Source organism: Haliotis rubra, unplaced genomic scaffold, assembly GCF_003918875.1.
Source record: "Haliotis rubra isolate DU_JTF1 unplaced genomic scaffold, ASM391887v1 Scf89, whole genome shotgun sequence".
NCBI lineage: Eukaryota > Metazoa > Mollusca > Gastropoda > Lepetellida > Haliotidae > Haliotis > Haliotis rubra.
The window spans coordinates 925,987-953,458 of NW_025767623.1; the positions used below are offsets into that span (position 1 = coordinate 925,987).

Genomic DNA, 27,472 nt, shown 5'->3' on the forward strand with positions numbered 1-27,472 from the left:
TTGCTGACTGTGTGTGCTGGCGATTAGGTGCCTGACTGTGAGAGTGTGGATTCGAATCTGATATACTAAGCAGCAAAAGAAACGTCAGTTTGGAATTTTCCTTTGCAGAAACGGATAACTGTAAACTCATTTAATGTTTTGATTGTATATTTTTTACCACATCTCCAACTTTACCTGAGCAAAGACATTTCTTCCAAAACTCAGAATGGAACCCAGGAAATGGTCTCAAAAACGCAACCTGATCTCGGGAGATGGTACGGTGTTCTCCATGTTTTTCATGCAACTCATGCTCCACGTGCTGTTCACAAGGACCAGCCCTATAAAATGCACCCCTAAACCTGGTTGAAACATTTACATTACAACGTCAGCAGGATCCCGCGACTCATCACAGTTTAGAGGAACCAGGCGCTAGGAAGACTTGAAGGTGGCCACACTGCACAAGCCGTTGCCAATCACTTCCAGGTCAACGTTCGGACCATCTACAGGCTGCAGCAACGTTTCCGGGCCACCAACACCACAAATGATCGCCCCAGTAATGGCAGACCAAGGGTGACCATAAGACGACAAGACTGCCATGTTGTGCGACGGCATGTACAAAATCCCTTCATGCAGGCATCCGAAACAGCACGCCAGACAGTGGGAACACATGGAAGACCAATCAGTACTGATACAGTACGCCGAAGTCTTAACAGCGGGAACCTCCATTGCCGTAGGCCTTACCGTGGACCTATCCTCACCCCTCGTCATCGGCGTGAACGTCTACAGTTTGCCCTACAACACCAAAACTGGCGATACAGGCAATGGAGAACTGTTCTGTTCACAAATGTGAGTCGGTACTGCGTATCAAATGGAGATGGCAGAACAAGAATATGGCGACGACGTGGCCAGTGTTACTCAAACCAGACTCATGGGGAGGTGCAATCATCATGGTATGGGGTGGAATAGGCCTGAACCAGAGAGTGGGTCCTGTGGTGTTCCAGAACCTTGGTCCAAGGAGAGGAGGCGGCATCACAGCGGTGCGCTACATCGACCAAGCTCTCAGACCCCGCGTCATACCACATTTCGCACGTCACCGGAAGAACATTTTCCAGCATGATAACGCCCGGGCCCATACTGCCAGAGCTACACGGGACTTCCTACAGCCGAACGGTGTCAACATTATGCAGTGGCCAGCCCTTAGTCCTGATTTAAACCCAATTGAACATCTTTGGGATGAAATTCAGAGGAGACTGAATAATATCATACCAAGGCCGAGCACAGCCGATTTATTGCGCCAGGCCTTTCTCAGAGTGTGGTTCCAGGTGCCAATGGCCTTCATCAATCGATTGGTGCACTCCATGCATAGACGCTGTGCTGCAGTTATTGCCGCTCGTGGTACCCACACTAGATACTGAAGTCAAGAGTTTGAATGGATTGCAAACGTTCACGTAATGTCTTGAAATTGTGCCGAGTTATTCATTGATGTGTCAAGATATTGTACACAAAAAATGTTTTTGATCCGCTTAGTATGTCCATTTCTGAAATGATTTGATTACAGTGCCTATCTAATTTTGAATTCGTACTGACGGGTGTTTTTTGCTGCTGAGTATATATGATGAAGAACTGATTGTAAGCAAATGTCCAGCCATCGCCACCCTTCTCCATCCTCTTCAGCTTCATCTTCCCCCAAACCACTGTTCCCCCAACGACCCCCTGTCCCCCCCAACGACCCCCTGTCCCTCCCACGACCCGTCAGAATGTTAAATGGTCAGTATGGTGTTTTTGTTCCAGGAGAAGACAAAGCATCACCAATGGAAAAGATGTGTGGGGCATTCAAGAAAATGTTTTCCAGCACTGGTCGATATCTGTCTTACGAAATCATGACAGATAACAAAATGATGAAGGGAAAGGTCATTGTGAAATACTTCTCTGTAAGAAGTAAGTAGAGCGGAAATGGTGAAATACTTTTCTGTAAAAATAGTTCTGTTAAAATGATGAAACATTTCTCTGTAAGAAGTAAGTAGTGACATCGTGGTGAAACATTTCTCTGTAAGAAGTAAGTAGTGACATCGTGGTGAAACATTTCTCTGTAAGAAGTAAGTAGTGACATCGTGGTGAAACATTTCTCTGTAAGAAGTAAGTAGTGACATCGTGGTGAAACATTTCTCTGTAAGAAGTAAGTGGTGACATCGTGGTGAAACATTTCTTTGTAAGAAGTAAGTAGTGACATCGTGGTGAAACTTTTCTCTGTAAGAAGTAAGTAGTGACATCGTGGTGAAACATTTCTCTGTAAGAAGTAAGTAGTGACATCGTGGTGAAACATTTCTCTGTAAGAAGTAAGTAGTGACATCGTGGTGAAACATTTCTCTGTAAGAAGTAAGTAGTGACATCGTGGTGAAATATTTCTCTGTAAAAACAGTAGTGGTGAAATGGTGAAACATTTCTCAGTTAGAAGTAAATAGTGACATCGTGGTGAAACATTTCTCTGTAAGAAGTAAGTAGTGACATCGTGGTGAAACATTTCTCTGTAAGAAGTAAGTAGTGACATCGTGGTGAAACATTTCTCTGTAAGAAGTAAGTAGTGACATCGTGGTGAAACATTTACATTTCTCTGTAAGAAGTAAGTAGTGACATCGTGGTGAAACATTTACATTTCTCTGTAAGAAGTAAGTAGTGACATCGTGGTGAAACATTTCTCTGTAAGAAGTAAGTAGTGACATCGTGGTGAAACTTTTCTCTGTAAGAAGTAAGTAGTGACATCGTGGTGAATCATTTCTCTGTAAGAAGTAAGTAGTGACATGGTGGTGAAATATTTCTCTGTAAAAACAGTAGTGGTGAAATGGTGAAACATTTCTCAGTTAGAAGTAAAATAGTGAAATATTGTTCAGTAAGAAGTAGTGGTGAACTGGTAAAATATATATATCTGTAAAGTTCTAGTAAAATGATGATATATTTCTTCATTACTGAAATGGTGAATAGTTTCTCTGTAAAAAGTAAATAGTGATGAAATAGTGAAATATTTCTCTGTATGAATTATGTAGTGTTGAAATGGTGAGATATTTCTCTGCAAGAAGTATGTAATGGTGAAATGGTGAGATATTTCTCTGCAAGAATTATGTAATGGTGAGATATTTCTCTCTAAAAAGTACGTAGTGGTGAAATGGTGAGATACTTTTCTGCAAGAAGTATGTAATGTTGAAATGGTGAAATAATGTGATATTTCTCAATAAGAAGTAAGTAGCTTGCTGTATTATGTAAATGGTGGTTCTTCTCCACAGAGGAAGGAGGCTGTCCTAAAATGATGAACATCTTGGCTAAGAGAGAAAAGGTCATCTTGACATCACCTAACTTCCCTATGCAATACCCACTGTGAGTACACCTAGCTAGCCACCATGCAATACCCACTGTGAGTACACCTAGCTAGCCTCCATGCAATACCCACTGTGAGTACACCTAGCTAGCCACCATTCAATACCCACTGTGAGTACACCTAGCTAGCCACCATGCAATACCCACTGTGAGTACACCTAGCTAACCTCCATTCAATACCCACTGTGAGTACACCTAGCTAACCTCCATGCAATACCCACTGTGAGTACACCTAGCTAGCCACAATGCAATACCCACTGTGAGTACACCTAGCTAGCCACCATTCAATACCCACTGTGAGTACACCTAGCTTACCTCCATTCAATACCCACTGTGAGTACACCTAGCTAACCTCCATGCAATACCCACTGTGAGTACACCTAGCTAGCCACCATGCAATACCCACTGTGAGTACACCTAGCTAGCCACCATTCAATACCCACTGTGAGTACACCTAGCTAGCCTCCATTCAATACCCACTGTGAGTACACCTAGCTAACCTCCATGCAATACCCACTGTGAGTACACCTAGCTAGCCACCATTCAATACCCACTGTGAGTACACCTAGCTAGCATGCATGCAATACTCACTGTGAGTACACCTAGCTAGCATGCATGCAATACCACGGTGAGGACACCTAGCTTGCCTCCATTCAATACACACAATGAGTACACCTAGCTTGCCTCCATTCAATACCCACTGTAAGTACACCTAGCTAACCTCCATGCAATACACACAATGAGTACTCCTAGCTAGCCACCATGCAATACACACAATGAGTACACTTAGCTAGCTTCAATGCAATACACACAATGAGTGCACCTAGCTAGTCTCCATTCAATACCCACTGTGAATACACCTAGCTAGCCTCCATGAAATGTACACTGTGAGTACATCTAGCTTGCCACCATTCAATACCCACTGTGAGTACATCTACCTAGCCTCCATGCAATACCCACAATGAGTACACCTAGCTTGCCACCGTTCAATACCCACTGTGAGTACATCTAGCTAGCCTCCATGCAATACCCACTGTGAGTACACCTAGCTTGCCTCCATCCAATACCCACTGTGAGTACACCTAGCTAGCTTCCATGCAATACCCACTGTAAGTACACCTAGCTAACCTCCATGCAATACACACAATGAGTACTCCTAGCTAGCCACCATGCAATACACACAATGGGTACACTTAGCTAGCTTCAATGCAATACCCACAATGAGTACACCTAGCTTGCCTCCATCCAATACCCACTGTGAGTACACTTAGCTAGCTTCCATGCAATACCCACTGTGAGTACACCTAGCTTGCCTCCATCCAATACCCACTGTGAGTACACCTAGCTTGCCTCCATCCAATACCCACTGTGAGTACACTTAGCTAGCTTCCATGCAATACCCATTTGAATACACCTTCGAGCTGTACCCTTCAGCTCTGCTTCACCCATGCTGGTGAGTTCCTGTGAAGGTTTCACCCATGTTGGTGAGTTCCTGTGAAGGTTTCACCCATGTAGGTGAGTTCCTGTGAAGGTTTCATCCATGTTGGTGCGTTACTGTGGTGAATGTTTCAAGTTTGAGTGTTACTTTGGTAAAAGTTTCAGCTCCTTGTCAATTTAGGTGAGAGTATCAGCTTTGTACGCGCCATAGTTTTGTATTTACTGTTCCTGCTCCTTGTCTACTGGGATCAAAGTTTCAGCTGTCCGTCCCATATCATAGTTTTGTGTTTACTATTCCAGCTCCTTGTCTACTGAGATCAAAGTTTCAGCTGTCCGTCCCATATCCTAGTTTTGTGTTTACTATTTCAGCTCCTTGTCTATTGAGGTGAAAGTTTCAGCATTGTCCGTGCCATAGTTTTGTATTTACTGTTTCAGCGCCTCGATGTGCTCGTGGAGGTTCGTGTCATATCGCCCGGATTACGTCGTGGTCATTGAGGTACTAGAATCTAACTTGCCTGACAACTGTGACGACTTCGCCTTCGTCAATGATGGTAAGAAGATATTTTTTCATTCACTCCACATATGATGAGTGGATATAGATATCAGAGATGAAAGAAAGGTGGGGAGGAATGGCACTAAAAATGGACGCAGAGAGTTGAAAGGACGGGGCAGTGGGAGATCAATTTATGGGAGGAGACGGAGATGTAGGAGAGAGTCGGGAGGGAGGGTGATGTAGGAGAGAGTCGGGAGAGGGGGGATGTAGGAGAGAGTCGGGAGGGAGGGTGATGTAGGAGAGAGTCGGGAGGGAGGGTGGTGTAGGAGAGAGTCGGGAGAGGGGGTGGTGTAGGGGAGAGTCTGAGGTGAGAGGACGGAGAGTGATGGGAGGAGAGAAAGTCATGTAGGAGTCTGGAGAGGGTGATGTAGGTGGAGAGAGGGTGATGTAGGTGGAGAGAGGTCTGAGGTGAGGGTGGTTGTGACATACAGAAATATGTGGAGAGAGGGTTGAGAGAAGTAAGAGTGGGAGAAAAAGTGGGGAGATAGGAAGAGAGAGGGTGATGTAGGTTGGGAGGTGGTGATGTAGGAGAAGACAGGGTTGAGGTGAGAGGGGGCAGATGGGTTGGAAGAAGAAACTTTGGAGCGACTATGAGTGAGTGAGTGAGTGAGTTGGGTTTTACGCCGCGTTTAGCAATATTCCAGCAATATCACGGCGGGGGACACCAGAAATGGGCTTCACATAATTGTACCCATGTGGGGAATCGAACCCGGGTCTTCGGCATGACGAGCGAACGCTTTAACCATTAGGCTACCCCACCGCCCCGGAGCGACTATGAGTGAGGTGGAGAGAGAACAGAAGGGGCGGGGGGAGATTGGGAGGGGAAATATGAGAGGAGAGAGAATGAATGAACATGGTGAGGGGCGGAGAGAATTGAAGACAGGTGTGGAAAGCAGGAAGGAGAGAGAAAAGAGCAATGTTGAGAGAGGGCAGAAGGGACGATTGAGAGTGGGTGGAGAGAGAATTAAGAATATTTCACTCATATGACGACGTGCATGCGTGTGTATGTGCGGCTGCTTGTACTGGCCCAGACTGAAGCTGGTTTTATAGTGCTAGCTCACTGAGATACCATGCCGCAGTGAAGCATGAATACCCACCCATACACATTATACTGACTCCGTGCCGGCAAGTCCTTGTACCCATTAATGCTGAGCGCCAGGCAGAGACCAACAAGTACCATATTTTAACGTCTTTTGGTATGACGCGGCCGGGGATCGAACCCGCGACCTTCCGCTCTAACCACTGGTTCCAACCACTACACCACGGAGGCGGTCCGAGAGAATTGAGAGAGGTGATGAGAGAGGGGAACGATTTTGGGGACACTGTTCTGTCAGTCAACTCTGACCTCCAATCATGTTCCAGGTGAGAGCCACGACACTGAAAGAATTGGCGAGTGGTGTGGAAAGAGGAAACCAACGTATCGCGGCACTGGCCAGGTGCTGATGCTCACCTTCAAGGCTGACGACATGAACATGAAGATGACTGGTGGGGACGGCAACATGGATATGATGGCAAACAAAGGCTTCAGGTTCCAATACTATGCCGACACGCTTGTACCACGGGAGAGTAAGTCTACATATGTCTCCGTTTGATGAGCTCTGGTATCTGTACATACTGATGGGGGACGAGAACATGTTCTCACTTGACTCTATAAATTTCATTTGAAGAACACACCTCGCGATACTGTTTATTGCATTTCAATAACACACGTTCTAAATTCCGTTTCGAGAATACACACTTTCTGAAAACTCTTTAAAATTCACTTGAAGAACACACACCATTCTAAAAACACTATGTACATTTCAGTTAAAGAATACATTTTCTGAAAACACTCTGTAAATTTCACTTAAAGAAAACGCTCTTTCTCAGAACACTATAAATTTCGTTTCAAGAATACACACTTTAAACCACTCCCGGTTAGATTTGGTCTTCAGCAACCCATGGTTGTCGTAAGAGGCGACTAACGGGATCGGGTTGTCAGGTTCGCTGACTTGGTTGACACATGTCATCAATTCCCATTTGCGTAGATCGATGCCCATGCTGTTGATCATTGGATTGTCTGGTTCAGACTCGATTATTTACAGACCGCAGTCATATAGCTGGAATATTGCTGAGTGCTTCGTTAAACAGGTAACAATCAATCAACTATATATTTCAGTAGAGGACAGACAGGTTTTGACAATACTCCATATATTTCAGTTGAACAAGGTACAGACGTTCTGACAATTGCTGGCGTTCTGTCCATCATCGTGGTTGCCTGTGGGATCATCTTCATAACATACCGCCTATGTAATGAAAGAAGAGCAGCCAAGAAAAAGGAAGACCAAGAGCCAATCACTCATTAATTAGTACTATTTGATAATTAATTGCTTCTTTAGACACTCAAAATCTAACATTACCGTTTCATCGCTTTCAGGGTGCTGTTGTACAAAGCAACCTTAGCACTACTCCTGTCGAAAGTCTCTGTTGAGGAATGGGAGTTACGATCACCTTAGGCCCTAAGATCGCTTTGTACAAAGGCAAAAGCTCTTGTAGCTCTACGACTGTCGTAGTTAATGTTACAGTATAGGAAGTACGTATGCTACGAGAAAAGTTACGATATCTTAGCTTACGAGACCTTTGTGTAACGGGACCCTCTGTTAGTAGATACAAATAAAATTAAGTAAGGTCTTAAGCCCGAGTCTTAGCCACTAAATGACCACATCCCACGTCAGAATACAACCGACATTGAAACTGAGCCCCTTCCCTTGTAAAGTTAATGCTGAATATTCTTTAATCGCAAGTGGCACATCTAGCCACGCCCTAATACTGTAATACTAGGCATGGTTCTCTCAGTACTTCGATACTGCCAAGTAAGAGACAAGATTCGACACATAAGATAGCTCAGTGGACAATGTTAATGTTGATGCTATTTTTAGAGTATCCTAAAATTGTTATTCTGACAATCTCCGCTACTATGATATTTTATGTTTAGCATTTAAGGTGAGATGTTATTTTATTGTGGGTGTCGCGAGGAGCGACTGTCTCAGTTGTCTCCCCCTAACAACACTCAAAGCGTTTCAGTTTTCTGTTAGATGCTTCTTGTAGCAAGTTTCCTTTTACACTTGTCCGAGTTTTTTTCCCCAATGTATTTTTACAACTAGTTGCTTCCATCAAACTTTTAGTGTTATGACATCACTTTTGGTAACCATGGGAACAAACCATGTCAGACACATACTGATTCAAAGATCGGAAACGACAAACTGACTTGGCTTCGCAACCGTGTTCACTCGGGAAAGAGCCACAGGGGCTTGTGTGTCCTAGGTCCAACACTCGTTCACTGATAGCCATCTACATATAAATAAAATTCTATCATAACTAAAGTAAATACTGGATTGTGATTGGTTAATTAAAGTCATTCAGAGGTATATAACCACGTTATATACCTCTGATTTTCCAACACACTATGTATGTATCTTTTTAAAATCTTCATAACGCGGTTATGGTAGAATGGAGATGGACATACTGTTTTGGAAAATTTGAACGCGTAGCGTGAGGTTTTAAATAAAAACTTTACAGGTATTATAATTCCGTTACATACCTCTGATTTTGCAACACAGAATGTTTATCTCCTAATTATTTATATGTAGGTGGCTATCAGTGAACGAGTGTTGGACCTAGGACGTATTATTTTCAGCAATACAAGCCCCAGTGATTATATCGGATTATGTGCACAAACGCCTGGATGATATGTTTTTATTGGACATCAAGTTTTGTGAAATAAATTTATATTTTACATAGTATGTAATCTCAATAACCAGACACAGAGATTAATTTTATATATATATTACTGTTTATTGTTCCCTATGTAACAATGTGATACTGTTTTCTTTCAACTACTTGAGAGGAGCCTTCACAAGTGTATTTACCACTTTTACTTGTCTTTATCGGATGTAGAATTGATTAGTAGCTTAGTGTCAGTTTACAGAAATAAATTTTGTATTTTAACAGAAAGCGTTGTGGGTTATTTATGTCTAGGGGGCAGGTCAAGCATGGCAATTAAATGCAGGCAAGCCTCCTTGTCTACAGCTTGGATACGTCGAATTCACCGTTTTCCCAAACTCACATTAGGGTCAATGTGAAATCCGTCCCTATTTGCGATCATATAAATACCCGGATCTTGAACCTGACATGTCAAAGTACAGGTTGTTTCATATTCAATTGGGAGTCCCAAGTATCAAAATTAAGCATAAATTACACCCATGACTTGAAAGGTTTCAAATATTTATTTTTTTAAAAATGACCACATATTTACACTCACGAAACCGTAAGCTTTATTCTCACTTGACACACAACTGACTGAGCCAATTGTTGGTTGTCTTGAACACCAGATAAAGCAAATATTTCAACGTTCACATGAGTTTGACACAATCAGATTCGACTGTACTGTGTTGAACTCATAATGCTGTGCATGCAGCCTCTGAAATCCATGCGAGTCCACAAGCCCAAGACAACTAAATTAAGCTGAGGTCAACATGAATCTGGTGATGGTAGTCTCCAGTGACTAGCATCGTTTTTCGTCTACTTTTCTCAATGAGTTCTCAATGCTTCATTCTTGCTACAAATGGGAACTGAACATGTAAACATGGTCTTGTTCATGCGAGACATGTCGGTAAGTATAAAACAATCTTCCGGATTAATCTCGATTAAAGCAGACAAATTTCAAGGGTAAGATTCAATACGTGTGTCTCAAAATGAAAACAATGCCTCAAAATCAAGTATGGTCTATTAAATGTACATGGCAGTATTTTGTGTGACTACTACACATTAGTGGTGTTCCGATTAATTGAAATAATCGAAGATTGGTCGCAGTGGCCAAACGACCAAGCAATCGGTCAAATTTTCTCATAATCGAACACAAACGATTTTGGAACCGCTGTAATAGAGTTTGAAATACTTGATGATGGAACATATCTAGGACGTTGTCAGGGCCTGAAAACGTGTTTATTTCTAAGAAAACTCACTTCACTTTCTGAAAAGTCATGACTGAATATTTCTGGGAAGTTAATGTTACACTGGAACTGAATCATTTTACACTGGATGTGAAATCTGAAATTGTAATTTGTGCAGTTTCTAAAAAAACAAAAAAAAAACAAATGTTTTTTTCTTTATACTTATCAGCAAATACAACCTGAATAGGAAAATCTAAAAAATGACGCTAACCAATTTTTTTTCGATGATTGGTCGTTGGTATTGAACCAATCATCAATTGTGAGATTTCAACCAATTCCCAACACTACTGCACATGCATTCATAGCAGACGCCTCAAACATTGGGAGTATCGATGCAAAAAAATAACTCAACAGTCAATGTTCTAAATATTTAATTTGTCACACTCAAAACTGTCATCAACACAATCATTATTACATACTTTACACAGTAATTACAGACTATCCATGGCAACATACACACAGAGCGCAACCACTGGCAGTGTCCTATTATCCACCTGTTATCAAAGGAGACAACTCTTCTTGGTTACATTCATACCTGAAATAGGAGTATGAATGAGTGAGTAAAAGATTTCAAGAGTTTCTGAGTTTTAAACCTGGAGAATGAGTAAGCAGTTGGTATTTAAAGTTGCGGAAAGTTATGTACCGGAAGACTGTAAATAATCAAGCATTTGTTTGTTGTTTAATGCCGCACTCAGCAATATTCCAGCTATGTGGCAGCGGTCTGTAAATAATCAAGTCTGGACCAGACAATCCAGTGATCAACAGCATGAGCATCGGTCTACATAATTGAGACAGATGACCTCTGTCAACCAAGTCAGCAAGCCTGATCACCCAATCCCGTTGGTCACCTCTTACGACAAGCATGGGTTGCTGAAGACCAATTCTCACTCAGACTTGAGATATTTGTTCACAACAAACAAACAGCATCTACACAATCCTAAAATGGAACAATGGAAACATGATTAAAAGACTGACTGACTGACTGAGTTTGGTTTTACGCCGCTTTTAGCAATATTCCAGCAACATCACGGCGGGGGACACCAGAAATGGGCTTCACACATTGTACCCATGTGGGGATTCGAACCCGGGTCTTCGGCGTGACAAGCCAACGCTTTAACCATTAGGCTACCCCACCGCCCCACATGATTAAAAGAACCCAAAGGTGAACATACAATTCTATGATGGCGAGGATCTTCCAGTCATCATGAAGGTAGCAGCCCTGCTTCCCTTAGCTTGCCAACCAGGTCCTCTGTGGTCTCCAGCTTCTGCCCTGCCTCCCGCACAGGGGGGTCCTCCACCGACAGGATCTGGTGTGATGGGGTCACGTCCACCCCATAGTCACTTGCCTTCTTCTTGGCTAGCGGCTTCTTTTTGGCTTTCTGTGGACAACAGGCTGTATGTATCACTAGTTATATGTCAATGAAAGAATTGGCAGAAGTCTGCCAGCGCTAAGAATTTTGTGTTATAACTTATCTGTATTCCAACTACTTCCTGTACTGCGGAGGGAGTCAGGAAGGCATGGGAATTATGGTATCATGGTTACCAGGAAATATTTTTACCTCTGATTTTATCATTTTTCACCCATGGCTGGTTGTATTGGAAAAATAATTGTGTGACAAAATAAAGAATTGCTGTAAATGAGAAGTGGCCTAAATTACGTTTTCACATGCCAAGGTTCATCTGACCTACCATGATATTGGGGGGGGGTGGCATATCGAGGTTCATCTGACCTACCATGATATTGGGGGTGTGGCATATCAAGGTTCATCTGACCTACCATGATACTGGGGAGCATGGCATATCGAGGTTCATCTGACCTACCATGATATTGGGGAGTGTGGCATATCAAGGTTCATCTGACCTACCATGATATTGGGGAGCATGGCATATCGAGGTTCATCTGACCTACCATGATATTGGGGAGTGTGGCATATCAAGGTTCATCTGACCTACCATGATATTGGGGAGTGTGGCATATCGAGGTTCATCTGACCTACCATGATATTGGGGAGTGTGGCATATCGAGGTTCATCTGACCTACCATGATATTGGGGAGCATGGCATATCGAGGTTCATCTGACCTACCATGATATTGGGGAGTGTGGCATATCAAGGTTCATCTGACCTACCATGATATTGGGGGTGTGGCATATCGAGGTTCATCTGACCTACCATGATATTGGGGAGTGTGGCATATCAAGGTTCATCTGACCTACCATGATATTGGGGAGTGTGGCATATCGAGGTTCATCTGACCTACCATGATATTGGGGAGTGTGGCATATCGAGGTTCATCTGACCTACCATGATATTGGGGAGGGTGGCATATCGAGGTTCATCTCACCTACCATGATATTGGGGAGTGTGGCATATCGAGGTTCATCTGACCTACCATGATACTGGGGAGCATGGCATATCGAGGTTCATCTGACCTACCATGATATTGGGGAGGGTGGCATATCGAGGTTCATCTGACCTACCATGATATTGGGGGTGTGGCATATCGAGGTTCATCTGACCTACCATGATACTGGGGAGCATGGCATATCGAGTTCATCTGACCTACCATGATATTGGGAGGAGTGGCATATCAAGGTTCATCTGACCTACCATGATATTGGGGAGTGTGGCATATCGAGGTTCATCTGACCTACCATGATATTGGGGAGTCGTGGCATATCGGAGGTTCATCTGACCTACCATGATATTAGAGGTGGCATATCAAGGTTCATCTGACCTACCATGATATTGGGGGACATATCGAGGTTGATACCATGATATTGGGAGTGTGGCATATCGAGGTTCATCTGACCTACCATGATATTGGGGAGGGTGGCATATCGAGGTTCATCTGACCTACCATGATATTGGGGAGGGTGGCATATCAAGGTTCATCTGACCTACCATGATATTGGGGAGGGTGGCATATCGAGGTTCATCTGACCTACCATGATATTGGGGAGTGTGGCATATCGAGGTTCATTAAGACGTAGATCTGCGGTGATGACTGCCGGGAGTTTCACTTTGATTGTTTCCAGGCCACCATCTACTTCCCGTGTGACAGTCAGGTCCCCGTTGTTCTTGGTGATCTCCGACGCAAATGTTGCCTGTGGGAAAGAGTAAGGAAGTCATATCATGATATGAGCCGTTCATATTGGAGGAAATCCCAAATCCCTCTACAGTACACAGGTATTAGATGGTTGGTTACCAAGTGTCAAACCCATAACGACTGAATCCTGGTACAACTAAGGTTGGCAGCTCTGCACTCTGAGTGAGTGAGTGAGTGAGTGAGTGAGTGAGTGAGTGAGTGAGTGGAGGAGGAGTGAGTGAGTGAGTGAGTGGAGGAGTGGGTGGGTGGGTGGGTGGGTGGGTGGGTGGGTGGTGGTTTGAGTGAGTGGAGGAGTGAGTGAGTGGAGTGAGTGAGTGAGTGAGTGAGTGAGTGAGTGAGTGAGTGAGTGAGTGAGTGAAGTTTTATGCCGCTTTTAGCAATATTCCAGCAGTATCATGGTGGGTGCCACCAGAAATGGGCTTCACACATTGTACCCATGTGTAAAATCAAACCCCCAGTCTTCGGCATGATAAGCGAATGCATTAACCACTAGGCTAGCACACCGCCCCCAATGAATTTTGATGCAGACCAAAGGAGAAAAAAGCAGGGGAACATTATTGGATATTCTAACATATTATCTACAGTATGTAATTTTTACAGGGCCTGATAAACCAGTGATCGATAGCGTGACCACCTGATCCACACCCATCAAGGAATGAGGTCCACTAGGGGGATACTTTGAATGGGTCCACTAGAGGGGTCATTTAAAGGGGTCCACTCAAGGAGTCCACTAGAGGGATACACTATAGAGGGGTACACTATAGAGGGGTACACTATAGAGGGGTACACTATAGAGGGGTACACTGGGCATCCACTTGAGAGGTCCACTAGAGGGGTCATCTGAAGTGGTCCATTCGAAAGGTCACTTAAAAATTAAAGGATCCACTAGAGGGGTCCATTGGGAGACCATGTGAGGGGTCATATGAGAGAGACTATACAGGGCGAAAAAGCATCCATTTGAGGACTCATATCATTACAGTTTCCTCTAGACAGGTGCACTACAGGGTCCACTGCTGGGTCCACTTGTGGCTTCATTTAGGCGCCCACCAGAGTGACCAACTACAATGGTCCACATCAGTGACCACTAACTAGATAGGTCCACCTGTGCATCCCCTGCGACACAATATATATTTTTCCTTATCCTGACTCATGATCTTTGCTTATCTCCCTTTTCCATGCGAATGGTAGTGGAACACTTGAATCCTTTGTGTTCCCTGAAACAGCCGTAAAAATAAACTCACCCACAACAGTCATGTGACCAGCCTTACTTGTCACTCTCTCCCTTCCCGCCCAAGCGGATGGTTGGGCGAGCACTGGAGTCCAGTATACATATATCCTTTATATTTAGATCCTATTTATCAAAATTACGCTGTGTATTTGGCTATAGCTATCATCTATTATTTGTATACAATTTGAAGGGGCAGTCGTCTGTTGAGGGGTAGAAAAATGAGGTCTGCTACGACGGATTTGACGCCCTCTCAAAGTAAGAAAAAGACTACTGCTTCATCCACAACGCAGAAAAGGGCATCTATAACTAGGTCGGCATTGAAATCAACATGACTTAGCAAGTCAACTCATCAGAGGTCGTTTAATGAGGAGATCATCCCACCGCACGAGGCAGACGTGTTTGATGAACCACCGTTACTTCTGCCTGAAGTACCTACAAGATCGGCGACGCAGTCGACCTCCACGACTACAAGATCGTCTCCTGCAACTACAACAGCAGGACAGCTGTTTGACGACCAACCACCAACTTCTCAACGTAGTGAAGTTGAACACACAACACATCAGCGTTTGCGAACACTTCGTCAACGCCGAATCAGTTCCAGTCAACGCATAACTTCGATCCAGGCGACTTCATGAGGCCATTACCTGCCCAAATCATGGCCATGATGGAACGATTGTTTGATGAGGAAGCGAAGGCACAACAGAACCTCTCATCAACCGACAACGTTAGCAAACCCTCAGACCAACGCGAACCTGATACGCCTCACAGATCTATATCTGCAGACAACGTCAACGTTGACGAACGTGTACGTTCGAAAAAGGTCATCACAATCGGACGACTCTGTCATCATAGAACAGGATGGAAGGTTCGCGAAGGCTACTAACTCTACGAGAACTTCGTCTGCGAACCCTTAACATTCGAGAATGCCTAGGAATCCATCTCCAAGAGCCAGCCGATCCCGCAGCTCTCACATGCGAGGGGAAGGTTCGCGAAGGCAAGGTTCGCGAGAAGGAAGTTCGCAAAGGCAAGGTTCACGAGAGACAAGTTTGCAAAGGGATGGATCATGAAACAGAGGTTCGCAAAAGGATGGATCACAAGATAGAGGTTCGCGGGAGCAAGATTCGAGAAAGGAAGGTTCGCAGGAGGATTCGTGAAGGCATAGTTCTACGGAACAAGAGCTATCTGATGAACATACCGACTACATCTTCTCAGATACGGAGGTTACAGCTTGGATAGCTAATGGATTGAACGTCTCCCTCCAAGGAATTGGACGAAGCTTACACATACAAGATGTGCAAGGACGACTTCGACTCAGTGACTATTCCTCCTATTGAGCCAATACCTAAGGTGCCTTCGAACCTACGCATAGCTTTTGAGAAAGCTACTAGATTCTAGAATCAACATCTGCCAGCATTTAATGCGAGGAAATTCCCCTTACATCACATGGACCCCTTTATGAGAGCGCCGGACTTAAATGAGAAATATGAAACTGGTCAACGACTCTCGGAACAAGTTTTACAAGGTGGAGGATAAAAAGTTGGCCCAACGTGATACAGCGACGACGAGGTCCTTCTTCGGATTAGTGAGATCCAGAGCAATCAATGAGGCATTGATTAACAAGTTCCAGAACCCCAGTTCGGAAGAAAAGGAATGATATTATCTGCTCTGCTCACTCAGAAGAACCAATACTTCATATCAGATCATTTGGCCTCAACGTCGGCGGGTCTCACCTTGTTACGGAGACAGGGTCTACTGGCTTCGTGTTCCTGGAGTGACAGATTTACCCAACCGCTCCTTGGGCGGCGCCTACCATCTTCGGAGGTGAGATAGATGAAGCAGCTAACGAACTCACAACTCAAGGGAAATCCGGTATCCAGAAGGCTAAGGAGAAGAATTACTCAACCTTCAGAGGCAGGAAAAGTTCTTTTCTTCGCCCATCCGGAAACTACAGAGGAAACTCAGGGAGAGGACGTACTCCCAGAGGTTTCAGGAGCTAGACGTTGAAATTGGGGCTCGTAACGACTGGATGCTTCCATCCCAAGCTGTTCCTGTACAACCATCGACAGTGGGTGGACGTCTACAAAGGTACTAGGAAAATTGGGGAATACCGGAAGACGACTACGTCTCATAAGTACTGCAAGAAGGGTACAGAGTGCAGCTCAAGGCCACACCACCGTTAAACCTCAGAACGATGGTCTTCAACTATGCAGACAAGCTACAAGAAGCCATCAACTCACTTCTAACCAAGAATGCTGTAGAGAGAATAGATCAACATCATCTCATTCCAGGCTTCTACTCCCCAATTTTCCTAGTACCCAAGAAGAATTCCAAAGAGAAATTCAGGTTGATTTACAACATTCGGAAATTCAACCAAGATTATCTACTCAAACCGGAAAGGTTCAGAATGATCCACCTACCTCAACTCAGACTACTCGTCCGTCCAGCAGATTATATGGCCAGCATAGACCTGCAGGATGTGTATCTACACATCCCCATACATCCGGAATCAAGAAAATATCTACGATTCCTATTCAGAGGGCGGCACTTCCAATGGAACGTCCTACCATTTGGAATATCGTCAGCTCCGTGGTTATTCACACGAATAACCAAGCGTATAGTCGCCTACCTACATCATCAAGGTCTACGTCTAAGTGCCTTTTACCTCGACGACGGCATACAGGTCCATCAAAGTGCCAATCAACTCAGACAGCAGCTGAACTTCACAATCAAGTTGCTCACGCAACTTGGATGGCTAGTGAACCTGATGAAGTCAGAGTTGGAACCAAAACAAGATCTGCAATTTCTGGGGATAAGATTTATCACAACACAGAATAGAATTGTGATCCCAGAAGATTGTTGGGTCAAGATACAAGCCATGATTCCTCAAGGTCATCTTTCCGTTAACACTACGAACATGGCAATGTCTACTCGGTCTACCAACCTCAGCGCAGGACTTGACTCGCACAGGAAGGTTACAACTACATCCAGGGCTCCAGATAAGGGCACGATATGCACGATACGGTAGGAAATAATTTAGAAAACGTCGCAGATACGCACCACAGCAATGGTGTATGGTCTTAAAATCATTTACAGACGTATTTATCTGAAAAAGTATTGTTTTATTGTTTATTGACCTGTTTACACAAGAGCAGCAATGTTGTGGTGCATATATAAAACAAAACACAAGATTACTGATACGCCATTATTTTCCATTCAGTAGTCTAAAAGTACTCCAGTACTCCTATATTGAAAAAATAAGGATAACGTACTCCTGATGTTGAAATATTATCTGGAGCCCTGTACATCCATTGCAACGATGCCTGGCAAGAGAGGAGAGAGTGACAAGTAAGGCTGCTCACATGACTGTTTGCGCGGGAAAAGGGAGGTAACTCGTGGGTGAGTGTATTTTTACGTCCGCTTCAGGGAACTACAAAGGATTCAAGTGTTCCACTACCATTCGCATGGAAAAGGGAGATAAGCAAAGATCATGAGTAAGGATAAGTATAATATATCAATTTTACTTAAAATATTACATTTATTGCTTCCTCCATTCTATAAAATTGCACTTACTGGACGTCCATTTCTGCATCACATAACACCTGACATACAAATGCCAAAATTCAAATTGCCCCAAAGATATCTCTAAAGTTTGAAACAATTGACACATGCTAGCCGACTAGAGCAGGTAGCATCTGTGTTGATATCCATGTGGCAGACTACCCATGTTGCAGACTATTAATGTTGCAGACTATCCATGTGGTAGACTATCCATGTGGTAGACTATCCAAGAGGCAAACTATCCATGTGGCAGACTATCTCACCTGTGGCCAGTCCAGCAGGGCAGCAGTCATCTGTCCAGTCTGGTTATAGTCACCATCTATAGCCTACAACAAACACAGCCGGGAGTGGTCAAGTCCTGCATCAAACTTCATCATTACCATTAGGGCTTCCACGGGTACTCGAGGGCGAGTCGGGTCTAGCTGGACTCGAGTCCATTTTCAAGGACTCGAGGACTCGAAAAGGGAAGCTAACTCGGATTATTTGACGTTGACAGACTGTCTGCCATGTGCTAAGCATGAGCGGCCGTTAACGTCTAATATTAAGATAAGATATAACTTTATTATCCCGTAGGAAATTCTTATACATCCAAACTGTCTCAAAATGAATATATACACAGTTCACAAAAATATACACAATAATTACATGCTCAAAACGAATGCTATTTATAAATAAAACTGACATGATATAATTCAATTAACCACATAGGTAAAGAGGCTGAATAATTCTAGTTCTAATCACATGATGGTGATTCAAAATATTTGTTGCATTCACGAATACTTGATGGTATGAAAGATTGTCTAGCTCTGTTTGTTTTGAGGGAAGGTAATCGTCAGCAGCGTCCAGAAGGAAGTAGTTCAAAATGGTGAAATCAAATATATCAACTATCAAATCTAATATTAGCTCCCTTTTTGACAATCTGGCGCTCATAGATAAAGGGAGTATACTCGAAAGACACTCCAGAAATTTTGCAAGCAGTATTAACAATTTTGAAAAGTTTGTTTTTGTTGCGTTGAGACAGATCCCCATACCAACATAGATAATTGCAGGTCAACACACTTTGAATAAAGGTTTGATAAAAAACTGTCATTACGGTTTTGTCAATGCCTTGACGATAATAATGTTCAGAATCAGAAATTAGGCCAGTAACAGTGGCGTCATCTGCGAATTTCACAGTGAACAAGTCATATATTGACAAGTAACAGTCATTGGTATACAAAACGAAGAGTACGGAAGAAGGAACACAGCCATGTGGATCTCCAGTAGAGGTTAAGAGCAAAGAAGATTGATAGCCATTGACACTGACATACTGAGTTCTATGTACCCTGAATTCTTTAACCCATCTGATAATGTTTTTATTAACACCTAGATTAAATAGTTTACTCCTCACATGGTGTGGCTGTATGGTATTAGTTGCTACAAGTCTGCAGATGAGAGTAAATATGATACATCGTTTGTGTTTTCACTTCTTAAAATGATTAGGTAACTATCTAGACAATTGATAGACATGGAGAAAGATAAAAAATCAAATGTATGGGCGTATCTTGATCTGGATAGTGAAAAGAGCAAAATAACCAAATGCCGCCTGTGCGGTATCTCACTGCGTTTTGCAGGCAGTACAAGAAGTACGAAGAAAAAAAACGTTTGTCAAGTAAACATCCAAATACTGATTCTGACCAATAGGAAATGTTAGTCACATGACGATATGAAGTCGGAAAGAAGGAGGTGTTCACTTGTGTGATCGGAACACATGTCATGCCGGTTACGCTATCGTTTGCTTGAAAGGTATGAATTTCGAGTACTCGGGTCCGAGTCGAGTCTCACCCCTCGAGTACTCGAGTCCAAAACAATGGACTCGTTGAAGCCCTAATTACCATGGTTACTGGAAATTGGAATGAGATCGGAAATGATATGAATGCTGTTGAGACTGATTACTAAGATTCATGCCTTTGTTATACATAGACCTGCCAGAATATTCAAACATTTGCTGATGGAAAAAGTGCATTCATCTTTTGATTGTGGAATCTTACAACATTATAGTTTCAGAAGTGTTTCATTTGTGGCAATATCTCGACCACTGTGAGCAGCATGGTGATACAACTCAACACATAACCATGGTGACAGTACTCATCACCTCAGTTACCTTGGAAACACAACACTAATGTTACCATGGAAACATCTCAGTTACCAAGTACCATGGTTACCATCATCAGGCACCCGGGGATCCCAGAGGAGTTCTGGGGCACCCTGACCCCATTTTTTCACAAGATAACATGTCTCTCTGTGATACACTTTAAACTATGTAGACTCAAAATAAATAACTATGGACCCCTTTTTCGGACAATCTAAACAACTGTTTCCAGGGTAACTGTTACCTGTTTGCCAACAATGACGACATCTGCCTTCTCCTCCTGGGATATCTTGGCCAATATTTTGGCAACATGAAGGGGTTGGATCGTTTCGGTCTGCTTGGCGTCCAGCTCCACGTGGATAGCCTTGTCCGCCCCCATTGCCATGGCGGTCCGCAGCGTCTCCTAGGTAATGCAATTGGGACATTTGCAACAACCACTTAACCATATAGAACAAACTTTATGGATAACAACTTCTTTTTATTCGTGAGTGCAACGTTTCAATACAGATTCTTGTACCGTTGTCAAGCATAATGGAACATGAAGAAGGGGGAAGTACATATATACTAGATGTAACAGTGTAACAAAGAAAACAACATAACTAACATAACTGGCTAGGCAGAAAGCTGATGAAGCCAGAGAGTAGACAGAGGACAGGCGTGGAAGCCAGTGATGTACAAATAATAATGAGATGTTTATACAGCAGAGTTTATACAGTAGATTGGGCTTGGTGGATGAGTGCATCATAAGTGGATGGAATGAAGTATCCTTGGTCTCGGTTGATGGTGGGCTTTTGGCGTTTGATGTGGATGGCTTTGGTGAGCTTGCGTTTAGTGAAGTCTGTTTGTTTGTTAGAGAGAATGGTGATGTCAGACCACTCTATTTGGTGATTAAGGCTTGCTTTCATGTGGTTGGAAGTGGCTGATTTGCTGTCGGAATTGGTAACATCTAGTATATATATATACTTCCCCCTTCTTCATGTTCCATTATGCTTGACAACGGTACAAGAATCTGTATCGAAACGTCGTACTCACGAATAAAAAGAAGTTGTTATCCATAAAGTTTGTTCTATATTGTACTTCCCAACTTCTACAATGCCACTCAAAGAAGTTAACCACTTAACCATTCAGTGGAATACAATGGTGAGACAAATGATATCTAAACATAGCTTGTGTTGTCAAATTTATCATGAATATTCACTTTTATCATCCAAAACTGTATTCCACAGGAGATAACACTTGTGTGAGATCAAACGATATCTCCTAGGAGATATCGTTTTGACAGTAGATTTTGTACAATGCCCTGACAATGCTATGCCTCATGTACTTGATGACGTCATAATGCTATGACATTGGTGCACTGCAAGTCTAATGGCAGAGATGTACATTTTTCATTGAAAATTAATGACGAGTGATTTTGGATGCTAAATAGAATCTCACCCTCGTGTGTTCTGATATCAAATATATCAACACTCGTTGATAAAGTAAAAATATCCTCGGCAAACCTCGGATATTTGTAACTTTATCAACTCGTGTTGATATAATTGATATCAGAAGACAATTGGGTGAGATTCTCTATGTATCATATATGTATTGCAATATTAGATTTTTTATGGCAGTTGGTATATTGATTACATAATAACGTGCATGGAAGAGAAAATATTACTAAAGTCAGCTGTATTACGCTATATAATAATCAAGTCATGCAAACTAGTGATGGCATGAGCACCTTGGAGTCATCACACACAGACAGGTGGGCCGATTGGGACTAGGACAATTGCCACCCGGACAAATGCCAAATTAATAATGCTAAATACAAAGTAAAAATCACTCCCTCACATTACATTACGTCATTAAACTTGCCTTTGTTTTGTACTGTATCTTTTTTGCAAGTAGCAATATAAATTCAATAGTATCAACCATATTCGCATTATGCAATCAATAAAACATACCTCTGATAAGAGCATGTCAGGCGCGTATGTGTGTTCATGCAGAATACCAACACATTGATCGTCTGAAACCTTCATGGCCACTCTGCATTGTCCTCTGCGTCTCAACTCACAGTGATAGCTGACAACTCCGTTCTTCATATCCTTGTGTCTTACATACCCGAAACCCCTTGAAATGAACCTTCTTAACTCATCTCTCCAACTTTACATACTCTACTTGGTTGTCCATGGTGGAAGGTGAGGTGGATGTAGAATCCTGGGCCCCATTTCACAAAGCTCTCGTAAGCCTAAGATCTCGTAACTTTTCTCGTAGCATTTGTACCTCCTATGTTACAGTATAGGAGGTACAAATGTCATGAGAAAAGTTACAAGGTTTTAGGCTTACGAGGCCCTGGCCATTTTATATACAGGAGTTTAATTCGCTGAAATCACTACTAAATTGGATTTAATGCTGAACAAAAGGATTTAACCTGTATATTTATACTGTTTTTCTAGCGAAGTCTGTATGCTCACCTTCTCAAAACATTCATCTCAACATATGTATATTTAAGACAGTAGCACCCAAGCTCAAACAAATTGATTTTCTATACACTTGAGCTTCTCATGGCTTTAATCTTAAGTTAGTAGCACTGTAGCATCCAAGCTCAAACAAATTGATTTTCTAAACACTTGAGCTTCTCAGCACTTTAATCTTAACTTTCCTCAGTGCTTTCAATACATCCTCTCAATTATGTTAGTAACTTATGTCTTAACTTAACAAGTTTTCAAGTTTGATTTTTTTCACAATCAATGCATATTGAGTTTTCATGAAAGCTAAGATTTCATCAGAGTCAAGATACCCCAAAACATTGACCATTTCATCATCTAAAGTTGTGTTTATTTACAACCTGCATTCATTTCCTGTAATAAAATTACAATTGTCCTCACTATTATAGTAAAAATAACTGGGTGGCAATTGTCCTGGGTAGCAATTATCCTAGGTGGCAGTTGTCCTGGTGGTAATTGTCCAGTGGCAATTGTCCAGGTAGCAATTGTCCCGCTCCTGGGCCGACCTGTACTCCTCCCTCTACTAACCTAATTGTCCGGGTAGCAATTAAAGGTGGCAATTGTCCCGCTCCTGGGCCGACCTGTACTCCTCCCTCTACTAACCTAATTGTCCGGGTAGCAATTGTCCTGCTCCTACTAACCCTAATTGTCCGGGTACTATTAAAATTGTCCAGGTGGCAATTGTCCCGGCTCCTGGGCCGACCTGTACTCCTCCCTCTACTAACCTAATTGTCCGGGTAGCAATTAAAGGTGGCAATTGTCCCGCTCCTGGGCCGACCTGTACTCATCCCTCTACTAACCTAATTGTCCGGGTAGCAATTAAAGGTGGCAATTGTCCTGCTCCTGGGCCAACCTGTACTCATCCCTATACTAACCTAATTGTCCGGGTAGCAATTAAAGGTGGCAATTGTCCTGCTCCCGGGCCAACCTGTACTCATCCCTCTACTAACCTAATTGTCCGGGTAGCAATTAAAGGTGGCAATTGTCCTGCTCCCGGGCCAACCTGTACTCATCCCTATACTAACCTAATTGTCCGGGTAGCAATTAAAGGTGGCAATTGTCCTGCTCCCGGGCCAACCTGTACTCATCCCTATACTAACCTAATTGTCCGGGTAGCAATTAAAGGTGGCAATTGTCCTGCTCCCGGGCCGACCTGTACTCATCCCTATACTAACCTAATTGTCCGGGTAGCAATTAAAGGTGGCAATTGTCCTGCTCCCGGGCCGACCTGTACTCATCCCTCTACTAACCTAATTGTCCGGGTAGCAATTAAAGGTGGCAATTGTCCTGCTCCCAGGCCGACCTGTACTCATCCCTCTACTAACCTAATTGTCCGGGTAGCAATTAAAGGTGGCAATTGCCCTGCTCCCAGGCCGACCTGTACTCATCCCTCTACTAACCTGACACTGAGTAGGACCACAGGACACTGCGATAACCTCACTGGCGATCTTCTTCTCCTTCATCCTGATGGCTTCCTCCACAGCGATCTCATCAAAGGGGTTCATGCTGTGCTTCACCCCTTCTGTGACCACACCGGTCTTGTCAGGCTTGACACGGATCTGAAGGGGAACACAGCAGGTCAGCAGGGCAATGGTTAAAGGAAGATAACAGTCACTGGAGTGACATCAAGTTTAATGCAGACCTCTAAAAGGAGTATTTTGTGTGTTAGTGCTAGTGTTAGTGTGTGTGTGTCTGTCTGTGTGGTTTAATGCTACACCTATGAATACTTCAGCTTTATGGTTTAAACATATTTTTATTCAAATTAAATTGAATAGGGATCGGTAAACAAGCTGTAAGCTTATATGAACACCTCTCCCTTACAAAAGCAAATAATTGTGGGCGTCTCGGGGTATAAAAGTTTATTTAATACAAAAGTTTCATAGTGGGTGGGGTAGGTTAGGTAGTTGGGCGGGCGGCTGACGTAGTACCTACCTTTGTAGTCAAATATGTAGAAGCCTAGGCCCATGCGGACCTCGTGGCCGGGGAGACAGGACGATGTCACGCTTCTTGCATGCTCCGCCATCTTGAGGGGCAGAGATGCAAGGAGCGTGCGCATTGGCCGAAATCTGGATTTCCCCAGTCACGTGGCCCGATGTCGACTATATAGGCCTCCCCTAGGTAGGGAATCGTCAGTCGTCCGATACCGCAAGATCGGGTAAGTGTCTAGCGACTCTCAGTCTTGGATCAAGACCAAGTTTAAGTTTCCACGTATTGTTTGTTGTTTTAGGGATGTCGTGTTGATTTAGTGTTAGCTTGGGAAGGGGGAGAAATAGCATAGGAATGAGTAGGTTTTGTTTTGTTGTTTTCGGGGGTAGGTATTAGGGGGTGGACATAGACCAAAGTTAAACTGTATTTAAGTAGGATTTAGGTAGGTAGATATACGTAGGATTGTTTAGACTAATACGGGTTTTTTTCACAATAAACAAGAATGGAAACCTAATATTCTTTTGTTCTGACTTTAATTGAGTTGAATTGGGAGAACCCGCCAGGAACCATTCCCACAGAACTTGCAGACAAGATGTACTGACCACGTAAAGAGACCAATTATCACACACAACGCAAAGCATTTTACTTCAGTAACCAACCGACACTTGTCATACATATACAACGTTCTGCTGTCACTGGGCGTCTGTTTTACATCACTCACGCGTTAGGAGCCTATTACATAATAATTACATAATTTGGCTGTTAGTCATGTATACGCTGTACATAGTCCAAAAGAAGAGAGGTATGTCGACATCATAGGTTGAGAGTAAACAATCATTATCTTAAGAAAAGGGCGTCAAATCTGCCTGAACAGAATCTGCATATTTACAGGTGCAGTTGCATGGACATTTCCGAATAATACTGAGTCTAATGTATATCCTTTTTGGTAAAAGTACATGTTATTTCGAGTTACAGTATATATTGGACAAGTAAAGAAAAAGTGAAAAACTATCCTCATTTGCTAGTCCACATGAGCATATCGGACTTTCTAAAATGTATCTTTCATATTTGTGAGCATTGAGGTCACTGTAGCCGAGTCGCAGCTTTATGACTATGACCAGTAAATATTTTCAGTCTACTCCAGACTATTCAGTGATCAATATTATGAGCAAAAAGCCAAACTTCAGGGTAGGAAGACACACTATCAACTTCATCACCAAACGTGACCAGCATACTCCAGGAGTTTTCTCGGTAACCATGGTAACCAAAAGAACAAAGTCAAACCTGTGACCAGGTCTAACAAATTGTCACGTTCATCAGATCTTGCAGAACACTGTAAGCTGATTACAGGGCTCCAGATAAAAAAAATTTAACATCAGGAATACGTACGTATTGAATATTTTTTCAATATAGGATTACTGGAAAACCTTAAGAGTACATTTAGAGTACTGAATGGAGTTTATTGGAGTATCAGTAATCTTGTGTTTCGTTTCATATATGCACCACAATATTGGTAGTCATGTGTAAACAGGTCAATAAACAATAAAACAATACTTTTTCAGATAAATACGTCTGTAAATGATTCTAAGGTCGTACACCATCGCCGTGGTGCGTATCTGCTAAATTTTCTAAATTATTTCCTACCGTATCGTGCATATTTTTTATCCATACATACGCCAATACGGCCTTATCTGGAGCCCTGTAATTATCATATCCAAACCGCAGTCATGCAGAACTTACATGTTCAGCGATAGCCATCAAGTGATTCTGAAACATGTCCCTCATCGTAGCCAATGAATGATGAGTTTGTTTTTTAGGTCAGATTCATGAAACTCATAACACAGATCTCATGTAGCTAAACAAGAACATAATTTGGGGTACATGTTGACTGTCAACTTACATTACTATGCTAAGCCAAGAGTGATTAGAACTTATATAATGTAAGACTTCCAATCATTCCAGCAAACCTAAGTGGCAGGAAGTTGAGTACCAACACAAATCATTACCATATTACTTTATAAAGGCAAAAAGAATCAAAATATTGAGGTTGCATTTGCTTTTCTTTGAATGAAATGTCTAAAGCACGTAGGATTCAATAGGTGTGACCAATGGAATACCCAGTACAATGTAATTTGTCAATTTCTTATGTAACCTAGCAGGCTAGTTTCCGTTAGAAAAAAAATGCTTTCAAATTAAAGTTAAAACTGATTTCATGCAAAGTTGGTCAGTGGATCACTGCATTCGCATTCTTCAGCGTTAGACATAAGAACGAAAACTTCAGTGGAAACTGACAAGGTAATGTTCAAGACAAATACGCGTTCAGAAAGGGTTGGGTAGAAGCATCACAGTTTGATTTCACTAAGGTGAACAAGTAGATTTGGGGTGATAGATAAGCAATGCGTTACCTTGACAGCATAGTCGATCACACGTTTACAGCCCACGATAACCCTTAATCCCGACATGGTCAACAGATCAACCCTTGTGTGAACTTTGCACCTGTGTGCGAAACTAAAAACAGACAACTTTACATTATTTATGGAGGTACTATTGTAAGGTTCACGATTTAATTCACGTAGTCATCGAAAATTGTACTGTAGCATGTTTACTAAATCAAAATTATGTTTGAATGTTCATTAAAAGACTGATATGCACATAATTTGATATATGTCCACTGTATTTTGATTATATGGCTGAGAAAA

The 27,472-nt window shown here is 42.7% G+C and overlaps 2 protein-coding genes across 2 annotated transcripts in view; one reads left to right on the top strand and one right to left on the bottom strand.

Moving 5' to 3' along the window:
- The window catches only part of LOC124263617 (cubilin-like), a 49,173-nt gene extending 39,850 nt beyond the window's left edge, over positions 1-9,323 (top strand). The window contains exons 13-17 of the mRNA XM_046698267.1: positions 1,771-1,917; positions 3,258-3,348; positions 5,221-5,336; positions 6,701-6,904; positions 7,538-9,323. Of these exons, the coding sequence (XP_046554223.1) occupies positions 1,771-1,917; positions 3,258-3,348; positions 5,221-5,336; positions 6,701-6,904; positions 7,538-7,683 (704 nt within the window). The 3' untranslated portion in view covers positions 7,684-9,323. The remainder of the gene's footprint in view (positions 1-1,770; positions 1,918-3,257; positions 3,349-5,220; positions 5,337-6,700; positions 6,905-7,537) is intronic.
- A 1,360-nt stretch (positions 9,324-10,683) lies between these two features.
- Positions 10,684-27,283, bottom strand: LOC124263618 (electron transfer flavoprotein subunit beta-like). Its single transcript, XM_046698268.1, has 7 exons — positions 27,179-27,283; positions 24,248-24,406; positions 20,600-20,758; positions 18,488-18,550; positions 13,278-13,436; positions 11,502-11,708; positions 10,684-10,864 (listed from the first exon to the last, which is right to left on the bottom strand). The coding sequence occupies exons 1-6, from the start codon at positions 27,233-27,235 to the stop codon at positions 11,532-11,534; spliced, it is 774 nt and encodes a 257-aa protein (XP_046554224.1). The 5' UTR covers positions 27,236-27,283; the 3' UTR covers positions 10,684-10,864; positions 11,502-11,531.
- Between the last annotated feature and the right edge of the window lie 189 nt (positions 27,284-27,472).

Coding starts and splice junctions, on each gene's coding strand:
- LOC124263618 (XM_046698268.1), bottom strand. CDS start 27,235: ATGTCGGGATTAAGGGTTATCGTGGGCTGTAAACGTGTGATCGACTAT. Junction 24,407..27,178: donor TGATCGACTATGCTGTCAAG/GTAACGCATTGC, acceptor GTTCCCCTTCAG/ATCCGTGTCAAGCCTGACAA. Junction 18,551..20,599: donor TCGTCATTGTTGGCAAACAG/GTAACAGTTACC, acceptor TGTTTGTTGTAG/GCTATAGATGGTGACTATAA.